The sequence below is a fragment of the Petaurus breviceps genome, unplaced genomic scaffold, assembly GCF_028583685.1.
Source record: "Petaurus breviceps papuanus isolate PSGF00001 unplaced genomic scaffold, PetGlider_PUasm1.0 90845, whole genome shotgun sequence".
NCBI classification, from domain to species: domain Eukaryota; kingdom Metazoa; phylum Chordata; class Mammalia; order Diprotodontia; family Petauridae; genus Petaurus; species Petaurus breviceps.
In genome coordinates, this window is record NW_027187359.1 from 9,631,061 (window position 1) to 9,655,919 (window position 24,859).

General features: G+C 40.8%; 1 protein-coding gene across 1 annotated transcript in view; it reads left to right on the top strand.

The window, feature by feature from the left end:
* The window catches only part of PLB1 (phospholipase B1), a 223,176-nt gene that overhangs the window by 86,948 nt on the left and 111,369 nt on the right, over positions 1 to 24,859 (top strand). The window contains exons 20-25 of the mRNA XM_069071811.1: positions 4,263 to 4,321; positions 8,113 to 8,186; positions 9,160 to 9,203; positions 17,127 to 17,235; positions 20,606 to 20,657; positions 24,196 to 24,276. Of these exons, the coding sequence (XP_068927912.1) occupies positions 4,263 to 4,321; positions 8,113 to 8,186; positions 9,160 to 9,203; positions 17,127 to 17,235; positions 20,606 to 20,657; positions 24,196 to 24,276 (419 nt within the window). The remainder of the gene's footprint in view (positions 1 to 4,262; positions 4,322 to 8,112; positions 8,187 to 9,159; positions 9,204 to 17,126; positions 17,236 to 20,605; positions 20,658 to 24,195; positions 24,277 to 24,859) is intronic.

The window sequence follows — 24,859 nt, forward strand, 5'->3', positions numbered from 1 at the left end:
CCTATACTTTCAGATAACAGGTCGAACTCTCTTCTCATTCCATGGATGACTTAATCTCTTACTCATTGGATTTGCTATGAAGAAGCTAGTTACAGGGGTGGGGAATCTGTGTCCTTGAGGTCACAGTTTCCCCACCCCTGAGAGGGAAATTTCAGAGGAGGCAAGAGGAAAAATTTGAATGAGGTTTTCCTTCTCCACTTTTAAATGGGCATGTGATCTGGTTAAATTCAGCTGGCACTTTCACTGACAAATAGATTAGATATGATGTGTAGAGAGATTGAGGTAGCCTAAAGTGTAGTCTTAGAAATCTATAAATCCCTTACTCTTTTTGTTTCAAAGTATTCAATCAAGGATTGCTGGCATGGTAGAGACCAACCACCAGTGACTATAGGAATGTAGGTGCAGGTACAATTGCCAATCTTCAGTGACAGTCCTGTCTTGCCCAAATTCTTACTTCCTTGAACTTTGACCTTTTGCCTCCTAGTCTCTCTACCTGGAGGCCTATTCTTATTTGTTATGGTCAGTCATATTACTTGAAATTATGTGTCAAGAAATATGTCATAGGTATGAAATACTAGCAGGGGAAAAACAAGAACTAGAAGGCAGTGATCAGAGAAGCTCCTGGTGGGGCTCCAGCAAAGGCAACAATAATAGATGATTGTGAGAAAATTGCTTTGTGAATCTTATAAATATGAGTTCATACTAGCTTTGTGACCCTGGGTGTGTCATTCACTTCTCAGTATTTAAAGCAAATATAAAAGCCTATGCTACAGAGAAGGCAGCAATCTACATTGGCACTATGGGAGACCGCACTGGACAATCTCTGAGAAAGTTTCCTCACTGGAAAATTCCTTATATCAATAAAATTGTAGGTATGGTCCCTATCCCCATGGTTGTTATTAATAAATGGTGTTAGTATTTTTATATGAGCTTTGTAGGAAGAACTAATGGTGATCAATCTATTTCTTAAGTTACCCCTGTAACTCTTGAACATTTTACAGTGAGAGCCATACCTGGTTAAAGTGTCAACATTTAGATGGTGTTGACCATACTTGTCCTCGCTCAGTAAGAACATTTAGTTAAAATTGGAAGTTATCCAATGACAGCTCCTTTCACATGATCCTTCTCACAATAAGTAAGAACCTCCTTGACTCAGCCCAATCCCACCTTGACCCTTGGTCCTGGAGGTGTTCTCTCCTTCCACAGACACATGATTCTCTAGCATCTCTTGGGTCCCACTAGGGAGCAGTATCTCCAGACCTCTGTGCTGTAGGGTCGTGTGTGCTAAAGTCCAAGGTCTCTCCCTCTTTCACTAGATCTGAGGTCAGCTTCCTGCCCTTAACTTCTCTTGCCCCGGACATCAGAAGTACGCTTAGTGATGGTTCTGGTCATAACTTTAATTTAAATATGCAAGGCAGTAATAGAACCCCTCCACAAAGGACAAAACTGCAGAAATGTCAGTGAAAAGCTGCCTTTCAGTCCTAATAGAAGGAAAGCAAGGATTTGAAATGAACAGGACCTTCTTGGCTGCTGAGATTGTACAAAAATGAGAGAGACCAGCTGTCTGCCCAGGAGTCTAGCCCTAGAACACTTTGAACCTCTCTCATTAAATGCTAATACTGCCCCTGAGTGAATAGAATTATGCTTCTGGGATGGGGATTTTATTGGGCTTGTGTGTTATTTGTCCTGTTGAAAGCGTTAGTTCCTTTTTGTATTGCTTCATGTTTTATGAAATGTGGTTGCTTTTTGTCAGGAGAAAGTGAGTCTCCCTGGAGACAATGTTCTTAGATATTCTAGCAGTTTTGGTTTTCCTGTCTTGGCCAATGGCCAGATCCAGATCCCTTTTAACTCTGGTGTCTTTCCTCTGTGGATTTTCTCCATTTCATCTCGTATACATCTTGATTTTACATTGTTGTTTTCCTATCAGAGTTAGATTGTGAATGATACTGAATTCGTTGAGTTAGGACTGATTTTTGCCTTTTCATCTCTAGCATTTAACCCACTGCTTGCTACATAGTAGGTGCCCATTAATAAATGCCTATTGACTGACCAGTCAGCCTTCTCTGTAAACCCAGTGTCTATGACTCTCCTTTGGTGGGAGTGAGGCATCTTGGGAGGCCCCTTCTTACATGCAGGCATGTCCCAGCTAAAACCTACCTTCTACAAGAAGACTTCCTCAAGCCCTTGTTAATTTTAATGCTTCCCATGGCTGCTTATTCCAAATTAATCTTGTATAGAGCTTGCGGGCACATAGTTATTTGCATGTGGTCTCTCCCATTAAACTGTGAATTTCTTTATGACAGGGAGTATTTTACCTTTCTTTGTATATCCAGTGTTTAGCATAGTGCCTAACACATAGTAGGGGCTTAATAAATGTTTACTGACTCATTAAGTGATTAAGAAAGGCAGAGAGGGTATTGCAGGTTAGAACAGAATGACTGTGATTATGGAATTTAGAACAGAAAGGGGCCTCAGAGGCCACCAGATCCAAATGCCTCTCTTTATATTTAAGAAAACAGTGATTCAGACAGGTTAGGGAAAACATAGTCTGATGGACAGTGATACATGTAGAATCAGGATTTCAGTCTAGCTCTCAGTACTCCAAATTTTGCACACCATTCTGAGAATGACAGGTAGTTAATAAGAGGTTGAACTATGTCTTGGGAGGATTAAATTACTTATCAAATATTGACTGAGATCACAAAGTTCATTTCTATGAGAATGTGAATTTGGGTATACTCTAATCTGTATGAATACAATTTACATTCCTTTCCTTAGATCCTGTGAAGTAGATGGTATAACTATTGTATTAATTTTACCAATCCGGAAACTGAGGCACAGAGGAGTAACATAATTTGAATAGTCACTCAGCTAGCAAGTAGTATCATAGATTGAGGACGAGAAGGAACTTTAGAAGCTATCTTAGTCCACCTCCCCACCCATTTAACAGATAAGAAAACTGGAGTTCCGGAGAGGCAAAGTTACACACCCAAGGTCACACACTAAGTTTTAGAGCCTGCACATGATCTCCTGTTATTTGACAGCAAAGCCAGGGCTTTACCTGTTACTTGAATTCCAAATCTGGCATTCTTTTACACTATACATGGCTACCTTTCTGATCTGCTGATTCTAAGTTCAGTGATGTTTCCACTGACAATATTTATATGCTTTATGTAGTATATAGTTTACCCTCAAGAAGTAAGGGAGGAAGGAATGGAGGAAGAAAGGGAGGATGGAAGGAAAGGAGGAAAGGGAAAGAGGACAGAGGGGGAACATGGTAATGGAAAGAAAGAAGGAAAGGAGGGAGAGATAGAGAGAGGGAAAGGAAGAAGAAAATATAGGTAATGATATGAGTATTTTCCCTTTTTGTTGTATAGATTTTATGTATCTTGCTACAAGGTTCACATAAGCTTGCACAATGACCAATTCTAAGACTGGACCAAAAAAAATAGGTTTCTATGCATTAAGCCCTTACTACAACTATACCCCACTTCCTTCATATTTGAAAGATGAGAACTCAGTTTATAGTGTCTGGCATCATCAAAGAGGCTGGCAGGCTCTTTGTCTCCCCAATACTTCAGAAAAGGTGTTCTCCTTTTATGTTCCTTCCCTTGGGATCACCCACCAGGCACAATGGAAACTGTGCAGGATTTGATGATCCCCCTTCAGATTTTTTCCTGCCTGTGAAGCTATAAGAAAGTAACTTACCCTTTCTAAACCTCAGTTTCCTCAACTGTAAAAGGGGGAATAATTATCATAGCTAGTCCCAACATCTTCAGACTGTTGAAAGGCTCCAATGAAGTGGGAAGAAGGCTGGCATTGGAGTAAAGGGGAAGTGGATGTGACGCTAATCTCGTATGCTTACCACCTGAGTGACCCTGATTGAGCCCCTCTGGGTCTCAGGTTCCTCCCCTGTACAATGAGAGGGCTGTGCTAGATGACCCCTATGGCCCTTCCAGGTCCAGATTAATCATCCTGTGATCCCAGGTATAGGCCTTTGTAAACTTTAAAGAACTATGTAAATGTTAGCTCTTACTACCTCAGGCCCCTAAAGCAAATGGCTCATGTTCTGTGATTCCATCGTTAAGGTGAATGCAGTAAGGAAAGCTTTTGTCTATTGTCCTGGATGAAAGGTGCTCAAAGAAATTCTTTAAAGTTTTGTAGGTGCTCTTGATTTGTCCTGTGGGGAGAGGGCCCCATAGGTCACTGGGATCTAAGCCCTCTTCTATTCCCTCCTGGTTTTTTTATTTTTTATTTTCCAGTTCATAATTTGAGACCTGCTGACATCAAGGTGATTGGAGCCTTGGGAGACTCAATTACTGTAAGTCATTTGGATTGGGGGAAGGAAAATGTGTATCCTAGGTTCAATACAGTTCAATAAGCATTTATTAAGTGTCTACCATTTCCCAGACATTGTGCTGAGATCTGGAGGTATAAAACCAAAAAATGACAGTAACAGTCCATGAGGTATTTATAATATACTGGGATAGTAAGAGTGTGTATACAGATAAGTAATAACATATATATGCAAGCTAATTTCAGGGGGTATGAGGGGTGCACTAAAGTCTCAGAAGTGAGGAAGGGGAGCGTTCTAGCTAAGGCAACATCCCATAAAAAGGCTCAGATATTGGAGATTGAATGTTCCATGCAGGAACCAGCAAGTTGACCAGTTTCGCAGGGAGAGAGAACCTATAATTAGGCAGCAAAGTTAGGTTGAATTCCAAGAGGGAAAGATCTTAAATGCAAAATTGGCATTTTGTATTTTATTTTTGAGGTAATAGGGAGCCACTGAGGCTTCTTAAACAGGGGAGTGACATGGTTAGGCCTATGCTTTAGGTTTGGGATAGGTCGAGGAAGTCTTCATTAACATGAGGACCCCGGAAAGAAAAGCCTTTTCTAGAGCAAAACCCACGGTTTGTTTCCCTCTCAACGGTAGTAAAATCTTTTCTTTTTTTTACTTTAAACTTCCAAGATGTTCTCCTTCATCCTTACCATGCCCTTCACATCAACCCTTTGCCACTGCCAGTTTGTGGTATAGGGGGCAAGGTAGTTTTGAAATCTAAAGGTGGGTTAAGGGTGAGGGTCCTAAATGATAAGGAAAAGTAGTCAAGGGGTATATAATAAGAAGAAATGAAGGTTGGCAAGGATAATAACCAAAATCATGAGCTCATTTATATAGCACTCAAAGTTATCAAAATATAATTTCAATTGATTCTCATGGCAACTCTCAGCGGTAGGTGCTATTTATTTTACAGATGAGGAAACTGAGGCACAAAAAAGTGAAGTCATTTGCCCAGTGTCACACAGCTAGTAAATGTTTGAGGATACATTTGAAATCAGGTCTTCCCAGCTTCAGGGATGGTGATCCAACCACTATAATACGAAGCCACTTTGGTGGGCAGGACAGTAGGAAGAGAGGGTGATGCTAATAAATTATACCCAACTTTTCACTACCTCTGCTCTAAAAAAGGACCCTACGAGGTCCCCCAACCCTCCAGCTGCCCAGGGAGAAAACCAGATAGTCTGCACAGTTTTATTCATCTGGGTGGTTCTCAAAGTCATCAAGAAGCAACTGAACATGGGGAAGAGCCCCAGATGCAGGGGGGAGATTTCTCAGGGTATTCAATAGGCTATATTTTTACTGGAGAGATTCCTAACTCCTTTGGAAGGACCCCAATAAGGGGTCTTCAGCTGGCAATTTGTTACTCTTTCCTTTGCTTTGAAAGCCCTCCTGCCACATGGGCTTGGACATCCTACGAATGCCACATTGACCTCTGCCAGTTAGAAAGGGCAGAGGGTTTTTCATTAGTTTTCTGTCATTTCCCTCTGGGAGGTGCCCAGGATCTCTTACCCAAGCAACAGAAATGATGGGAGTTTCTTTTGTTTTGGGCCCTCCCAGTCCCTTCCTTTTTTTTTCTTTGCTTTTTGGAGGGCAATAGGGGTTAAGTGATTTGCCCAAGGTCACAAGGCTAATAAGTGTTAGGTGTCTGAGGCCGAATTTGAACTCAGGTCCTTCTGACTCCAGGGCAGGTGCTCTATTCACTGCACACACCAGTTCCTTTCTTTAGCATACTTTCAGGGTAGGTAATGAGTCATCAGGTGTTAGCAAAGTTTTATAGGTTTTCCTGAATGATCTCCAAGGAATTTCCCCAATGGGGCCACAGCTCCTGGCATGACCTGAATAGGGAAGCTGGATAATGGGGCAAAGGGAGTAGAAATGCTGAGAAAATGAGCAGATCTGAACTTACTCCCTCGCCTCTCCCTCCCTTCCCCTATTTAGGAGGTCAGATTCCTGTTTAAAGTGTGCTTGCGAGGCCCGAGTGCTTAGGCATTTGTAGAATGCTAGACCTGGGAGAAACCTCAGAGATTGTTCAGCTCAAGGGTTTTTAACTTTGTATGTGTCATGGACTCCCTTGGCAGACTACACCATGGCCTATGGATCCCAGCTGTATTCATAATGGAAGGAAATGCTAAATTTCAGGTTCTTGAAAATAAAGAAGTACTTTTTTTCCCTTCTGAGTTCATGGACCCTCCAAGGAGTCCATGGATCATATGTTAAGAACCCCTGATCTAGTCCAGTATCCTCATTTTACAGATGGAAATATAGAGGCACAGAAAGGGTAAGTGATTTCCCTTGTGTCACACAGTGAGTCTATGATAGAGCAGTTAGGTGTACGGGGTGAATAGAGTGCTGGAAGTGGAGTCAGTCAACTGTATGACCCTGGGCAAGTCACTTAACCTTGTTTGCCTCAATTTTCTCATCTGTACAAATGAGCTAGAGAAGGAAATGCTAAATCATTCTAGTACCTCTATAAGAAAATCCCAACTGGGGGCACCAAGAGTCAGGCACCACTGAACAACAGACTTAATAGCCTTAAGGTTTCTTCTAGGAAGGGGAATTAAAGGTAAAAAACAAACAAAAAACTAGACATGGAATTAAAACTCTAGTCCTGTTACTGTAGGTTCCACTCTCTTTCCACTGGATCCTATTTTGAATTTTACAACTTTAGCTAAAGAATTGGCCCCAAGCAGGAAGATAGCCAGCACTCATGCTCAATCCTGGCCAGGTGTCTCCTTGAAGTGATTTTTTTTTGTTGTTGTTGTTTTTGGAGGGGCAGTTGGGGGTTAATTGACTTGCCCAAGGTCACACGGCTAGTTTTTGTGTTAAGTGTCTGAGGCCAGATTTGAACTTAGGTCCTCCTGACTCCATGGCCGGTGCCCTATTCACTGCACCACCTAGCCACCCCACCCTTGAAGTGATTCTTAACTTCTCTGAAAGACTGTACCTATCTGTAGTGAAGCAAGACAGACCTGGCCAACAAACACCGTTCTTTTCACTAACTTTCTTTTCACTTTTGGACACCAAAGCAGGATAGAAATGTCAAAGGAAAGTTTGTTTGTTTTCCCCATTCCCACCACCACCTCCAATAAAGACTGTCACAGGAGAGGAATCGAATAGGCAACCTCTGTGAGAGGCATTTTGTGGTGTAGGGGACAATAGAGTCAAATCTCAGAACCAGACAGACCTCAAGTCTTTTTTTTTTAAGTTTTAATTTTTTTTAGTTTATGGAATTAAAGAAGCATTTCCGCAATGTAGTATAATAAAAAAAAGATAATTGTGCATAAAACTGTAAATCTATTGGGTACAACTTGCTATTCCTTTTTTTCTTCCTTTTAAATATATAATAACATTCTTTTTCCCTCCTTTTTTTCCTTCCCTCCCTCCCCAAGAGATGGTCACCTTTAGACACAAATAGGTGTATGTTTGTACATATACATGCATAGACATGTATATATATATGTATGTGCATCTATGCACAATACATACATATATACATACCCCCAGGTAGCTGTGAGGGAAGGTGCAGACTTCTATTGATAGAGAATGTTTCTCACACTAATGAATATGCAAGTCCAATCCCTGTCCATCTCTAAATATATGGCTTGACATGTCCAGTCAGAGAACTTGACCTATGAAGACAAAGTATAAGTACCAAGTCCAAATATAGTAAGTTATCATCTCCACGTGTACATGAGAATTTCTTGGATGGACAGGACTGTGAATCCTCTAATAAAGAACACATTTCTCTCTCTCTTCTTTTTAAATGTCAGGCAGGTAATGGTGCAGGATCCACAACTGGCAATATCCTTGATGTCCTAACTCAATACCGAGGTCTCTCTTGGAGGTGAGTGTGTCTCCACCTTTACCTCCTTGTGAGAGATAAGGGCAAGGTTTCCAGAAGAAAATGAGTGTGTTGAGGGAGGATGTTCTGGAGGAGAGGGGGAAGGAAGAGATACCAGGGTCTTCATCGTGAGCACAGCCTGATGAATGGCTCGTATCACCTTAAAGATGTCATTGGTTATCCTGAGGATTGGGACTGAAATCTGAGCACTGATTTGGGGCCCAAACCATGGAAGATGGGAAAGCTTTGGCCTTGAAAAATGTCTCTTAGGTCATAGTAGAGCAGATGAGATTTTAATTCAGGTTCAGAACTCCAAGGGGGCCCTCTACTTGATGCTCCTTTGAATTTCATAACTTCTGCCAAAGAAATGACCCCAGTCAAGAAGAGAGCCAGCAGTCCAGCTAACCCCACACCCCACTTCCCCCACCTCCAGCCAGGTGTCCAATCCCCCCATCCCTATAATAACTAGCTGGAAGCCGAAGCCTCTAATATGATAGGCAGACCTTGTGGATCATAAGAACCAGAGAGGCAAATGGCTTTAAAGGCAAGTAAAAAATGTTAGTTATTTTAGTTTCCTGACTACAAGCTCCAAGTACTGAGTAAACAAAATGGGTAATAGTAGGAAAATTCCTGGATTTGAAGGCAAAAGAATTTTGGTTAAATCCCTTATGACCTCGGACACTTAACCTCTCTGGGCCTCAGTTTCCTCATCTGTAAAATGGGAATTGATGTCTGAAGTGTCTTCCAGTTCTAAAATGTTTCATCCAATCTGAACATTTAAAAGTCAGATTTTGGGAAAAATAGAGAGAGAGAATTCTTTCTACCGTACAAAGGGATAGTAGAATGAATGTACAATGTTAACCCAGGGAGAAAAAGTGTCTTTTCTCCAGTGAGTGGTTCTTTGAGTGTGGTTCTGCTTTGCTATCCTTCTAATTGCTGTTTTCTTCTCTCCCACCCCGCCCTCACCTTGGAACAGTGTCGGAGGGAATGAGAACATCAGCACTGTCACTACCCTCGCAAGTGAGTACTTGTTCCATGGCACCTGGCAGGGGCTGGCGAGCCTGGGGGACGTTTGTAGGGCAGGTTGCCTCCAGAGCCTAGGTAACCAGTTGAGGCTTCTGGCAGTGCAGGGCCCTCCCTCCTGCAGGCTGCCACACACTGCCTTGAGGCAGTGTTTCCAGTGACACAATCAACAAACCTGCCACCCACGGGGAGTCTGGGGACTCCTCTAGGAAGTCAGAGAATGTAGCAGGGGGCAGTGCACTCTGGCTTGGCAGTCCCCCTCCCTGCCCTGCCCCCCACTTTGGGCTGGGCTCTTGGGTTTTGGGATGGAACATATAACTGAGGATATGAGCAGATGGGAAAGGGAGTGACGAAGAAGAGAGTGTCTGAGCTGAGCCCCAGAGCAAAATCCGGATATTGCAGATTGCCTCTAGTCTGGGAAATAAATGAAGAGAGAAACCCTGAAAGAAAAAGAAGATAATGTGAAGAGAGGAAAACTGGCAGTCATGGAGTCACCACACATTTATTAAGCACCTACTCTGTGATAGACACTGTCCTAAGTACTGGGGATAAAAATAAAAGTACCCTCCGTCCTATATATACATATACATATATACAGAGTCCTTGCTGTCAGGGAGCTTACTATCCATGGGAAGGTAGGCAGGCATCAATGGAGTCCCAAGACACAAGTTTGAACCCTGCCTCTGTTACTTAACTGTGTTAACTTGGGTAAGTCACTTAACCTCAGTGGCTCTCAGTTTCTTTATCTGTTTAATGGAGTGGTTTAACTCAAATGGCCTCCGAAGTATATTTCAACTCTAGATCTAGAAAGGGAAAGAAGGAAAGAAAGAAGTAAAACAAGAAAAGAGGAAAAAGATGGAGGGAGAAGGGAATTGGGGATGATTGAGGAAGATGGTGGGAGTATTTGCCCCCTTGTACTTAGAGTCCTTACAGAAACAAATGTATATGTAGAGTGGTAGCACTAGTATATTTTGGCTGGGACCCTGCTTTGTGGAAAAACAGAGTTAAGCCTGTTGTGTTGTTAGATGTGATGTGTGTACCCAACATCACATATAATGTTACCTTCATAGCAGTGAGAGGTGAAGGGAATCTGTTACCTTTTTTTTTTTTTGCTTCTTTTTGGAGGGGAGAGAGCAGGGCAGTTGGGGTTAAGTGACTTGCCCAAGGTCACATGGCTAGTTTTGTGTTAACTGCCTGAGGCCAGATTTGAACTCAGGTCCTCCTGACTCTAGGGCCATGCTCTATTCACTGGACTACCCAGCCACCCCTGGGAATCTGTTATCTTGATTTCATTCTGCAGACATAACCATTGCAAGCCTCACGCTATTTTCCATTTCTTGTTTAAGTCCTAAATCCCTTAGCATTTTCCATAAGGAGAATTCTATGTGTACCTATCCTAGTTTTTGCCACTTTTATAATATTTCTTTGCAAGCTATGATACCTTTAAATCATTTTAAAATCTGTTATTAAGACTTTGATCCTTAACAGAAAATGATGTCATAACTAAGAGTAAACAGAACTGACCAGAACTTGGGAGCCCAACCCAGACTCTGGGAATGTTAAGTAGGTACAATTCCGTGCCCAAATGCTTTCCCTGACTTCTTCATTTCAAGGTCTGTACAGATGGGCTATAAATAAGCTTCTCTGGTGCTGAGGGATTATTTGGGATGCTCAGTAAATGTGAGTCATTGTACAATCAGCGTCCTATAGAGCGTCATTGCTGCTAACCATTGCATAGTGTGCTGTAGATTGAAGTGCTAGCTGAAGCCCAGAGCAGCTGGTTTTCCATCAATCACCAGGCATTTATTAAGTCGTGCTAAGCACTTTGGAATACAAAGGCAGCAAAGAAAAAGTCTTTGCTAAACAGTAGGGAAACAAAGACAAAGAAAAGAAAGAATCTTTGTTCTCAAGGAGCTTACCTTATCAGGGAAGATAATATATGCACATGTAAGTATATGCAAGTTATAGATAAACTATATAAATATATACAAGGTAATTTCTGGATGGGGGGGTGGAGCATTAGCTAACTGGGGTGATGAGGAAAGGTATTTTGTAGAAGGCAACAATTGAGCTGAGCTTTTAAGGAAACTGGGAGATGCTAGAGGCAGGAGTGGGAGGCGGGAGGAAGAATGGGAAGGAGGCACCACAGGCTGTGCAAAGGTTTGGCATTGGGAAGTGGAATATTTTCTGTAAGGAATAGCAAGAAGACTAATTTGGCTAAACTGTGGAGTTGATGAATGGGAGTGATGTGCAAGAAACCTGGAAAGGTAAATTAGAGTCAGGCTGTCAAGGGCTTCCAATACTTAACAGAGGAGTCTGTTTGGTGTTGGCATCTTGAATAATATGATTTGGGGGTGTCTGGGTTAAACAGGAATGAAGACATCTAGAATTGGAAGGTTGTTGTTCCTAGGGCAGAGAAGGGGAAATTGCCTGAGCAATCCAAGTCTTGTGTTGTGGTGGAAAGAACACTGGGTTTGGAGTTTAAAGACTCGACTTGGAATTTTGATTTTGTCCTTTGCTACTTGAGTGATCCTGAGAATATCACTTTCTCTTTTGAGGCCTCAGTTTCCTCTTTGGTAAAATAAAGGGATTTCCTGAGGTCACCTCTGAGATCCCTTCTCCCTCTGTGATCTTTAAAATGAGGCAGTTTGGGGCAGCTAGGTGGTGCAGTGAATAGAACACTGGCCCTGGAGTCAGTAGGACCTGAGTTCAAATTTGACCTCAGACTCTTGATGCGCTTACTAGACATGTGACTTTGGGGAAGTCACTTAACCTCAACTGCCCTCCAGAAAGCAAAAATAAAATGAGGCATTTGGACCAAATGATCTCTAAAGTGAATTCTACCTCTACAAGTCTCATCCAACAACCCGAAGTGTTACTGAGTGATTCAGTTTGTTTGAATAAACAATAATTAAACTCCTTCTATGTGCAAGGTCCTCTGTTGGGAACTGGTACCAAAGGAAAAATGAAATAAGACACAGTACCTGCCTTCCAGTAACTTATAGTCTATCAGGGAGAAAAGGCATAAACACAAGTAAGTATAGTATAAGTTAGAATAAGTACCTAAACATGGTTAGTTCAAAAAGGTGAAATCACTTCCAGCTAGGGTGTTGATCTAGGAAGTTTCTTAAGGAGGGGGCACCTGAGGAGAGAATTTTAAGGGACAGAGATATCAGTGGCTACAGAAGGGACCCTGCCAAGGGGTAAGAGGAAGGGTACATACTAGGCATCATATAAAATAAAAGCACACAGGTAAGAAGAAAAGATCGAGGTATAGAGAATAGGATCGTTAGTCTAGAATATGCCACAAGATTTCCGATCTTGTGCTAGACCTTGCCAAACAGGGGTATGACACATCTTTGTGAGAAATCACCTTTGTGTCTAATAGGATGTCTTCAAGGACAAAACCAGAGGGGAAATAACTTCATACAAATATTTTGATATTTCAATGTTTTCAAGATCTCTTCAGTCTGGGTACTTTCTTTTCCCCCGGTACAGATTTCCGCTTATCCATCCCATCACACTCTGCACAACTCTTATCCTTTGTCCTTCCACAAATTCTGCAGGTAGGATCTATCTGAAGTGCTAGATTGTACCTCTAAGTCTTTTCATATTTTATAGCTATGATACCAGTCACAACCTCAGACTCTCAATCTGTCACTCCTCATTGTCACTATGTCTGAACGACCTACCCATACATAGAATCTATGGATGATAGATGTGGAACTGAAAAGAAACCATGTTCTTGAAAAATGTCTTATAGCACTTTTTTCATTTAGTTGCTAATATGCTACTTAACAGATAGCTAGGTAAGTATGGTGGATGGGGCACTGGACTTGGACTTAAGAAGATCCGAGTTCAAAGCCTACTCCCATCCTTATCAGAGAGACCCTGGGCTAGTTACTCAATTCTCAATCTCAGTGCCTTCATATTCATAATGAGAATAATAGAACCTACCTCACAGGATTGTTGTATATATCAGATCAGATAATATATGCAAATAGCTTTGCAATTCTTAAAGTGATACTTGCACACGTGCATGTGTGTACATGTATATGTGTATTCACACATATATACATACACATATATGTATACATCCATGTACTTTGCCAGTAGGGAGCAGCTTGTAATCATTGGAAGTTCTTTGTGGTTTCCCAGATTCAATTCAGCTCATTTTCTTCATATTTAACTCTCAGCCTTGCTTATTGTATACCTACAGTTGCTGTCCAAGATGTTTACATTGATAGATTAACTTGATAAATAACACTTTTAATCTATTATATGTCATGACCTTTACCCACTTCTTCATCCTTTGGTCATCTTCACCCACTTGGTCTTGTTTGAATGGTCATGGATCTCATTGAGGAGATGCTGGGATGTTCTGGAGCTGGTTCAATGTAACCACCCAAAGCCATTTGCACATAGGTGTATGTGGAGAACCTTACCGTCTTTAGGTATTGCCTTTTGGAATTTGTGTTGGACATAATCATGATAGTGGTGAATACCTGTTTTTTAAACATGTCTCCTTGTTTTATGCCTCATTTGATATCAATAATCAGATCATTGGAACAAAATTACCTAAGCAGTTGTGTCTATGGAGGAGTTTCTTATAATTCTTACATATGAATGGGAAATACCTTCTTGAATGAAGGTCTTTAAGGCTATATTTTGTTGTTCTAATAAATTTACTTGTTACTTCTTGCAATCAATAGAAAAATAAAAGCTGTGGGATCTCGTATTAGCCACACCTCTCCATCAGTTGTGTAACTATGAAGATGAGATCTACTATAGAGAATTCTCTGTGACAGCCTGCTCATTCCCTTCTCGTGTTTTTGTGTAGAATAGACTGGATGTAGGCTACAACATTTTCTTTAAGATGTTATAGAGTTGAAAAAATAGACCTATATGTCAGTAGTTAGTGATTCCTCTTCTCCTTGCCTTATCTCTTCAATTTAGGGGAATTTTCTCCTCTTTAAGATATCTTGAAAATATTGCCCTGAGTTTCTTTATAATTTGGCAGATTTGACTACTTTCTTATCTTTGAACTACTGAACTGTAGAATGAGGGGCACCCTAGACTTGGAGGACATGTTTTGTTCTAATTTTCAAAAAGGGGGCAGAAAGTAGATTCTGTAAATGATTGAAGATGGGTTCCCCTTTCACTGTGGGTCTTCAAACAAAAGCTGAATTACTGGGGTGGCTAGGTGGCACAGTGAATAGAGTACCAGCCCTGGAGTCAGGAAGACCTGAGTTCAAATTTAGCCTTAGACACTTGACACACTTACTATCTGTGTGACTTCGGGCAAGTCACTTAACCCCAATTGCCCTCCAAAAAAAGGTGAATGACTACTTTTCAGGGATATTGTATATGTTACTGATGTATGAGTTGGATCTGATGGTCTCTTATAACCCTGAGATTCTGTGATCCTTCCCTCAGCATGAATTTCCATTTCATATATATAGTCATGTCCAGCTTCCCTTCCTGAATTCATTCTTTTTTTTAAAGCTTTTATTTAGTATTTTATTATTCCTCATTTACACATTAAAATAATTTTTACCATTCATTTTTAAAACTTTGAGTTCCAAATTCTCTCCCATCCTCTCTCCCCAACTCCCATCCCCATTGGGAAGGGAAGTAATTCGATGTAGATTGTAGGATTTAGGTACATGTATAGTAATGCAAAGCAATTCATAGTAATCATGTTGTGAAAGAAAACATAGACAAGAAAAAAAAAACCTCAAGAAAAATAAAGTAAAAACAAAATGTATGCTTCAGTCTATATTCAGATACAATCAGTTCTTTGCCTGGGCACGGATAGCATTTTTCATCATAAGTCCTTCTGAATTGTCTTGGATCATTGTGTTGCTGAGAATAGTTAAATCATTCACGGCTGATCATCTTACCAATATTGCCATTACTTTGTATTCAGCGCACTTTACTTTGCATCATCTCACGCAAGCCTTTCCAGGTTTTTCTGAGAGCGTCTTGCTCATCATTTCTTATAGTATAATGGTCTGAATTTCATTCTTTGGAGTACCATTTTTACGTCTTCTAGCACCTCTTTGGATACAAAGGCTACAGGTCCAAATGTGGTGCTTCCACTTTCATGAATGATAGTAGATCACTATAGAAAGAGTGAAGTGCTGTTTCATGTCACATCCTTTTGTTGTCCTCCTTCTACAAGACATGCTCTTGGGACGAGTTGGTTCAGCTGAGCTTTGTGCTAAACTGTACACAGACTTGTTTTTACCTCCTTTTCATGATTCATGAGGTGCTTATGTTTATGATCATCTGTCATCTTGTTTTGAATTGGGTTGAAAAGTAACTTGTGCTCTAAAACCTTGCCCTTGGTTGTTATGTCTTTCTTACCTAAGAGATAATGTTTTTTCTGTCTAGGGTGTTTTGTGGGTTCTGTTTGCCTTCTTGTTGTGATGAATACTTTATATAGATTAAATAATCAAAATTAATAGGAAAGCTATTGCAGTTCAATAGCTCATTAGAGGTCTTGTAATGGTACACAATATTTTTCCTTTCTTTTAATTTCGTGTTGTTTGACTTCCATTCCAAATATTCAACGGTCTGACTGCATGCAGACAATATGACTTGAAATGAATCCCATATCACTAATTAGTCATTTCTTTTAAGAAACTACATCTTATAGTACAGTCAATTTTCATTTTGTGACATTTGTTAGCACCCAACAAGACTAATAATGTATTCCAACTTTCTTCATAAAAAAGTTTCCACAGTATATAGGAGTGAGACTTCTAGGTAGTTCATGAGTACCCTTCTACAGACCTTTGCCTCCATGTATCTTTTACCATTACCCCAGGCATGCAGCTTGATACTTTCTGAGATGCCCCAAACCCCTAAGCCCCTACCTGAAGCTTGTGTGCTCCTGTCCTCCCCAGCTCTGTCTTAGCAATAACCTTTCTGTTTTTGAAAAAAAAAAATTCATTAAATGTTTCCCAAATACATGTAAAAAACAAAATTAACTCTCATTTTTTTTTACTGTTTTCAGTTCCAAATTCTCAACCTGCCACCCCTACCCCTCCTTAAGAAGGCAAGCAATTTGATAACAATTGTACAAGTGAAGTCATGTAAAATATTTCCACATTAGCCATGTTGCAGAAGGAAACACAAAGTAAGAAAAAAAATGAAGTAAAAAAAAGAGTCTGCTTCAATCTGCATTCAGAATTCATAGGTTCTATCTAAAGGTGGGGGGAGTCTTTTTCATCATGGGTCATTTGGCCTTGTCTTGGATCATTGCCTTGAACAAAGCGGCTAAGTCTTTCACAGTTGATCATCCTTACAATATTCTAGTGATAACCTTTTCCAGACCTTGGTCCCCCTCAGTTCCCACATTTTGGTTTCTTTTAGCCACTCCTTGACTCCATTTCTACATCTTGTGCTCCTTAAAGGGCTGGTTTAAATAGGTCTTGAATTAGAACTAAGAAGCAGCCAGACCCATGGGCTTTTCCTAAGCAGATGGGATTTCTCTTATTTAGGTCTAAGCAATAAGATGATAGTTTTAGTGCTGGAAGGAACCTCTGAAGTCATCTACGCCAGTTTCCTAATGAGGAGGAGGAAAACAAAGCCCCTAGAAGTTGAATTACTTGAACAAGTAATCAGTGGTAGAAGTAGGATCCAAGCCCAGGTCTTCTTGGCTGGCTCTCACTGTTGTCTCCCAGAGCCTTGTCACTTTGCCCTTTGCTTCCTGTTTTGTGCCCCTCAGTATCTACTCCCTGGTTTTCACAACCTCAGGATCATCTTCTTTGGGTGCCATTCCCTTTGAGGCCAGAGATTTGGGGGGCTCTTTATTTCTTCCTTCTGTCTCTCCTTTTTCTATTTCCAAGTTGGATTTCCCTGGAAGCTTTCATAAAGAATTGAATCTTATTTTCTTTGCTTTTATGTTTGTAGATATCCTCAGGGAATTCAACCCATCCCTGGTTGGTTTCTCCACTGGCACTGGAAACCAGAACACTGCAACAGCTTTCCTGAACCAGGCTGTGGCAGGAGCCCATGCTGAGTAAGTAATGGCCTTGGGGGCAAATAATAGAAAAGTCAGAGAGGATTCCTGCTTGGCAGCTGCCTGGCCTAAATGATGGCTGTAGAGTTAAGTAGGGATTCTGCAGAAGGGAGATCTGGGAGTATCAGGATAATCAGGGCATTCCCTTTGAGGAGATCCCTTGGTTCATTGCAGAAAGCATATTTAGTGTCTCTGTGTGTGTACATGTTGTATGTATATCATGTGTATTATGCATATGTGGGTTTATTATGTGCTCATATGCAAGGGGTCTAATATGTTTTCTTTATCCATTACCCTAGAGGTAAAAAGAAAGAAATCTCCACGTTTGGGCATCAGAATAAATTTAATTTCTAGAATATGTCCACGTTTTTTTTTAAATCACATAATGAGTAGCTTTTATTTAAGAAGTAGTAGAAAGCATGCTGGATTTAGATTCTGAGGACCTGGATTCAAATTCCACACATACCACTCACTCACTATGCGACCTTAGATAAGTCACTTAACCCCTGATCTTCAGTTTCCTTCTTTATAAGATGAAAGAATTCCTCACAGCTCTAAGTGTGCTCCTAAGAGCCTCATCTCAGATTCAATGAGCTGCTCTTTCCTATCCTCAGCCCTGCTCCTTCTAAACAGCTGCTTTGGGCCCTCTCAGACCCAGGAAGGCCCTCCCCAACCAAGATCAAAACCTTAATCTATCCAATGTAGTAATCAATTAACAAGCATTTATTAAGTGCCTACTATGAGCTATGTGCTGAAAATTCTACAAAGACAAAAATGAAATAATTCCTGCCCTCAAAGAGTTTACATTCTTGGGGAAAGGCAGTGTGCTCATATATAAATATATGGCAAATAATGTGAAATGTATACAAGGTATGAGTTGGGTACTGGGGGTGGGATGATGTAAACAAGGATGGGGGAGTGACCTTGTATAGAAGGTTGTCCCAAATCTAAGTCTAATGGAGTCTAATAGGTTCTGTCATTGTTAGGGATCAAAAACACTCAGCTTGGGTTGAGCTTTGCACATTTTACTCAATGTAAAGGAATCAGGCTAATTATTAGCTTCTTGCTTTGTGGGTTCCAAGCCTTTGAATCCTCAGGATCTTACTCTGGATTGGCTACCTTGTCAGTGAAGCAGCCACCCTCAGTTAAAAAGGGAAACGAAATGAAACCAAAACTAATTCGCATCTTGTAGATGTTCATTGTTAAGTTTTTCCAGTTCTGTCTGACTCTTCATGATCCTGTTTTGGAGTTTTCTTGTCAACGATATTGGAATGGTTTGCCATTCCCTTCTCAGATTCATTTTACAGATTAGAAACTTAGGTAAACAGGGTTAAATGACTTGCTTAAGGTCACACAGCTAGTAAGCGTCTAAGGACTGATAGAAGTGATTCTTCATGGTTCCAAGTTCAGTGTTCTGTCCATTGCATCACCTGCCTGTCTCATATGGTATATAGTGGAGATTTAATAAATATCTGTTAGATTGAACTGAATTATTTTAAATTCTTACCCTTTCTCTAACTCCTAAGAAAATCAGAAACATTATTCTTCAGCCTTCAGAAATCGGAGGATGTAGCATAGTGTGGCTTTCTACAAAGCCATTTAAACGGTGGCAGGGACTGATTAAAACACATTGATTTTGTCCCGGGGTCCTTTGGTATCATTAGAACAGATCTGGAGGCAATGACCAATGCTAGAAAGATCTACCCACCTCTGGGGCGGCCAGGTAGCACAGCAAGTAAGAGCACCGGCTCCAGTGTTGGGACAACCTGGAGATCGAATCCCGGGCTCAGACACTCAGCACCACACCCAGAAATAACTGGCCGTGTAACCTTGAGCAAGTTACTTAACCCCAATTGCTTAAAAAAAAAAAGATCTACCCACCTCTGCCTCAGAGGAGTAACAGTGGCACAGGGCAGTGACTGACTGACCAAGATGTTAGGCTTTTTAAAGCTTTGCTAGGAATTGTGGAATTTCCTCCCATAGTGGATTGACCTTCCTGTCTATTTGGTTTAGGCTAATATTGAGAATGTGCTGCATTGCGTGTGCTCACACCAAATGGGAATGTCAAAGGGGAAGAGGCCATGTCCCACTGAATAAAATGGAGAACAGCTATGATGTTCTTGCTGGGCTCCTGAAGCTATCGTGGGTTTAAACATTTCCTACAAAGAATCAGCATGTACATCAGATAACCAAGAGCTGCCTGGAGTATATTAATCCAATGGATTCCAGCTTTAATTTTTCATCCCCAAACCATAAAGATTTTCTTTTTTTTGTTTGGGTTTTTTTTTTTTGCTTTTTGGAGGGCAATTGGGGTTAAGTAACTTGTCCAAGGTCACACAGCTAGGTTTGTTTTTGGTGTTAAGTATCTGAGGCCGGACCTGAACTGAGGTCCTCCTGACTCTGGGGCTGGCACTCTACTCACTGTGCCACGTAGCCGCCCCACCATAAAGCATTTTCACATGGAACATCTTGTTTTTACTCACTACTAGATCCTCGTGAGATAGATTTCCATTATTATTTCCTCCATTTCTCAGATGGAGGCACTGAGGCATGATGAGGAAACTCAATCAAGCTAGAATATCTATAGAACTGGGCCTCTTTTCTTTTGGAGTAGGATTTCTCCTTGTCCATGGAATTCTTGAGATGAACCAGTTGATTTAATAACCTAAAAATTACTTGCTTTGAAATGGTCAATGGGTGAAAGTCATATTTCTTCCTAAGATATACATGTATCACCCAAACACTTATATTCATTATCTCACTTTAACCTAATGGCAGCTTTATGAGATAGGAGCTACAGGTATTATTGTGCTCATTTTATACAAAAGGAAACTGAGGCTGAGAGAGACTAAGTGACTTAGCCAGGGTCTCACAGTTACTGTCAGTGGTGGGATACGAACCCAGGTCTTAAAATCTCCATTTCAACATTCTAAATCCAGCACCCTACCCTATACACCCTAATACCTTTTTGCACAACTGAAAATACTGCTTACCTTCTCACCTTAAATCTATAGTCACTATGAAAGTTTGGTGTTTACAAACATGGGTGCTGTGGAGAACAGAGTATGTGGCACATATGGTGATACAATTTAAAAGCTTAACTGAGAAAACAGAGAGAAAGCTATAATAAATCATGTAATAACCCAAGGGGTGGCAGAAAAGACTACACATGAATTTCTATTACCATCCATTCAGTCCTTGTGCTTACAATTCCCACCTAAATTTAGGCACATTAGGCACCCTCTTGCAGGATCTTCCTTTTATCTACATGCATATAACCTGTATTCCTACCTTCTTGTCTCTGCTATAACTTGTGATCCCATGGTATCATCACTATTTCTAAATTATCCTTCTTTCTGTCTTATTTTAGGGATCTGCCTAGCCAGGCTAGGAGATTGGTGGACTTGATGAAGAATGATACAGTAAGTATGGATTTAATGCATGGCTGAAAGGGGCCTAAGAAGTTAGTGATTATGGAACTGCCTAGAAAACTATGCTAGGCCAGAGGAATCAGGTAGAGACCTAGATGAAGGCCAGTTGTGTGATGATTGGATGAATGGAGGGATGGATAAACAGACAGATGAAGAGGTAGCAGACTAAGTTTCAAACTGAAAACAATTGGAAGTCTACACCTCTCTGTCTCTCTATACAAAGAGCTTCCCTGCTGTCTTCTCAGCTGTCCCTAAATTGACCAGCTCCTGTTAAAATGTTTCCTGGGGCTACATTCAAATGGAGGAAAGAAAAAATTAAGAGGATTTATTTGAGAGGCAGCACATATAATAATGACTAGAAAGCTGGTCTCAAAATCAGGAATATCTGGGTTCAAGACCACTCTCTGCCACAAGGTGGCTGTGTGCTCCTGGGCAAGTCATTTAACTTCTCAGTACCCCAGGCAACTCTCCAAAATTATAAATTGCATAATAGTTGCTTGCCTGCATTGGCAGAGAGAATCTTTTCTCTTGGGAGTTCCATATGCAAATGAAATCATAGGTCTCTGTCAACAAAGAAATGAATAAAGTATGTTGTTGAAATGTACTTGAATAGCCTGTATTGTCAAAGTGTTTAAGTCATTTCATCATGACTTCTACCATGAAGCCTTTATTAATTTTTCCCTCAATTCTTCTGTAACTTTCCCCCTTTCAGAAGGACAGTTCAGAGAGTCCGAGGTCAAACAGAGCTGAGACAGTATAAAGGGATAGCAAGGTCTTTGCAGATTTTCCCCTAGGCTCCTGATGGTGCTGTTTTGACAGTCTGGAAATCAGCAGTTTGTTCTAGAGAGAATAATGAGCCTTTCCAACCAATCCTGTGCCCATTACACTATTTCTCTGGGCTTCCTAAGGGGGAAAGGTGTTTTGATATTTGACCAGCAATCCAAAGTATGAACTCATTCAGCAACACCTCCATCTTTCCTTGTCTTCTCCACCTACAGTCTTGGTTCTCAATTAGTATTAAATTATATGAATGCTTTTACTTTCAGCCCCTTCCCTCTGGGTTCAATGGGCCATTTCAATAGGACTTCAGTATGAGATAGTGCCTTTTCTCTTTTTATTCAAAATGAAAATCTTGGTTTCCAGGAAACTAGAGAACAACTTCCTTCCCAGAGTCCCTTAAGGTTGTCGAACCCTTTCGTATCTCTTCTTGCCATAATCTCTTGCCAAATCATAACACTCCTATTATAGGTAATCTCTACCACACCCTTCATCCTGGCGGAGCTCCAGGAACAGCCAGTCTGGACGGGCATCTGCATTCATGTCAGGGCATGTGTCTGTGTTAGAGGGAGTGAGGTCCACCTGGGTGATTTGGCTGCCCTGAGCTGGGCACTGGCCTCTTTACTGGGTGTATCTGATTAGAATCACCTGCAGGACCATAATCTGTGCCTGATATCCTTGGCCCAGCCAGCCTTGCCAAGCCTTTAATGCCTTCTGGTTCTTTTCATGCACATGACATGTCTTCAAATCCTGGCTCTGCCACTTGATACTCTTCTCATCTTGGGCAAGATGTCTCCCACATGTTAATATCATCCAAGATTAACTATATACAATTCCATAATTGAGATGACCACAGATACAGCTTTGTTCAATAATTCTGTGTCATCATCATCAACTGAGGCTGGAGGCATATGCTCACTAAAGGATTTTGCCAGTGTTATGGAAGGTGTCCTGTACAACATTCCTTATGATGGAGAGGTTTTCCCACATATATTCTTGTTTGCAAAGGTCATTATGTTGAATGAAAAAAGATTTTGCATACTATGGGCCTTCTCAATGACATCCTGACACTCCAAAGAGATTGAGCTAGCCAGTGAGACAGGAGAGACAAAGAACTGACAGATGCACATTGTTCAAATCATGGCATGTGGTTGGAAGGTCATTTCACTAAAGAAGAACATCAGTCTGTTCATATAGACATTGAGCTGGGCCCAAAACTTATAAGAAAAAGATTGATTTGGATCCTATTTGGGCCATGGTATAGGGTTTAAATGATACCTAAGTGTTTGCTATAACAAAAGCCCATCTTTTTTTGCCCTTTTTTTTTGGAGGGACATTGGGGTCAAGTGACTTACCCAAGGTCACATAGCTAGTAAGTGTTAAGTGTATGAGTTGGTTTGAACTCAGGTCCTCCTGACACCAGGGCCAGTGTTCTATTTGCTGTGCCACCTAGCTATCCGAAAAGCCATACTGTCTTTTTAATACCCACATTCTGTAGTGCTGTATATCTGAAAATTATGGAACCAATCCAGTTTTAGAAAGAAAATAATTGTGGGTGACCAAAAGGCCAAAGGAAGATTCACGGTGGTTTTACATATTGTTATGGAATATGATTTAAAAGGATGACCCGTCTATAAGAAGTAGCATAAAAGAAACAAAAAGGATATGTGTGACTGGAAAATGGAGAGGGCCAGTCTTGAAGTGAGAGACAATAGATAAGTAGAATATTTATACTGGTAACTATGCTAGGCAGCTAGGTGGCACAGGGGATAGTGTCAGGCCACAGCCAGGAACTCCTGATTTCAAATCCTATCTCTGACACTTGCTAGCTATGTGGCCCTGGGCAAGTCACTTAATCCTGTCTGCCTTAGTCTCCTTATCTGTAAAAGGAGCTAAAGAAAGAAATGGCAAACCACTCTAGTACATTTGCCAGGGAAACCCCAAATGGTGTCATGAAAACCTGGACATGACTGAAACAACTGAAAAACAAAACCACAAAATAGTAAAAGAACTCACAAAAGACCTCAGTTTGGGTGGATCCTCTGTGAAGTTCTGGTAGGCCTAAAAAAGCTTGGCAGGGTATATTGTACCAGGGGAGTGAACAAGCTCAATAAGGAGAGGGCAGTGCCCTTTAAAGAACTAAAAAAATGAGCTTTGGCAAGTGAAGTTTAGGCCTTCTGAACCTCAGTTTCCTTATCTCTAAAGAAGAGAGATGGATGAGATGATATCTAAGGTTTACGACTTGAATCCAGAATTCCTTAGGATTGAAAGCTCAAATATCTATAACCACTTTTAGTACCTCAAGTTTTCAACCACGAAGTTAAACCTATCAATTTTACCACAGCAGGATCTATCCAGAGTTGAAAAGGGCCCCAGAATATTATCTAATCCAGTGGAGTCAAGCTCAAGTAGAAATGGGGGCCATTATTAACATTATTTATGTTCTATTGTATTTTTATTGCTAAATTTTTCTCAGTGATGTTTTAATTTGGTTCAGGCTACTCTCAGGATTGTTACCTGCAGCAGTTCAGGATTTAAATTCAGGGCTTGTCCCTTATTTGTTGCTATTTGCTTCAATTACCCTTATTAGTGGGTTTTAAGTTTATTTTAGTTTAATTTCCATCATTAAGGTGGTCCCTTCTTGCTTTCTGCATAGATCCTTTTGCTTTTGAAGTCTTGCTATTTCCCATTTCTTCTTTTGCTATGAATTGTGTTTCTGTGTTTTGTTCACTTGCTTTTAAAATCTTTTCAGAGGATCAATTTCCAAGAGGATTGGAAGGTAATAACCCTCTTTATAGGAGGAAATGACCTCTGCGAGTTGTGCCATGACCTGGTAAGTCTGTGGTCTCCAAGGGTGGGATTTTGAACCCATATTCCACTTTCAGGGAAGGGGTTTCCATAGGCTCTGATTTGCAGATTCATGGAATAGCATTGTTAACCTTGGGATAATGCAGGACTCGGGGCTTATCACAGCTGAACTAGTCAGGTATATGAATCCACTCCTAGCATTGATATTAACTAGGAAATAGGAAGGTCATTCACCTTTAGGGAGATAAAACAGGAAGAGTCATCATGGTTTTGATTTTATCATCACAGTTTGATCATATCTTGCTAGAAAGCCCAATAAGATTTTGCCATCACGGGAAAGCTTTCATTTCTTTATTAATAACCATAAACAGACAAGGGACTCCTCCCTTCTGCTTTCTGGCACTCCCTGTCCTTTGTGCTTTCTCCACCTTGGTGCTGCCAGTCAAGATAGTATATCAAGTGAGAATCACAGAATCTCAAAGTTGGAAGGGTTGGACTGAGAGGTCATCTGATCTAAAGCCCCCCCTCCTGCCCCTGCCCATGTTAGGGATTCTATCCCTTTACAGTATCTCTTAGTGGGGCTCATCCAGTTGCCCTTGAATACTTCT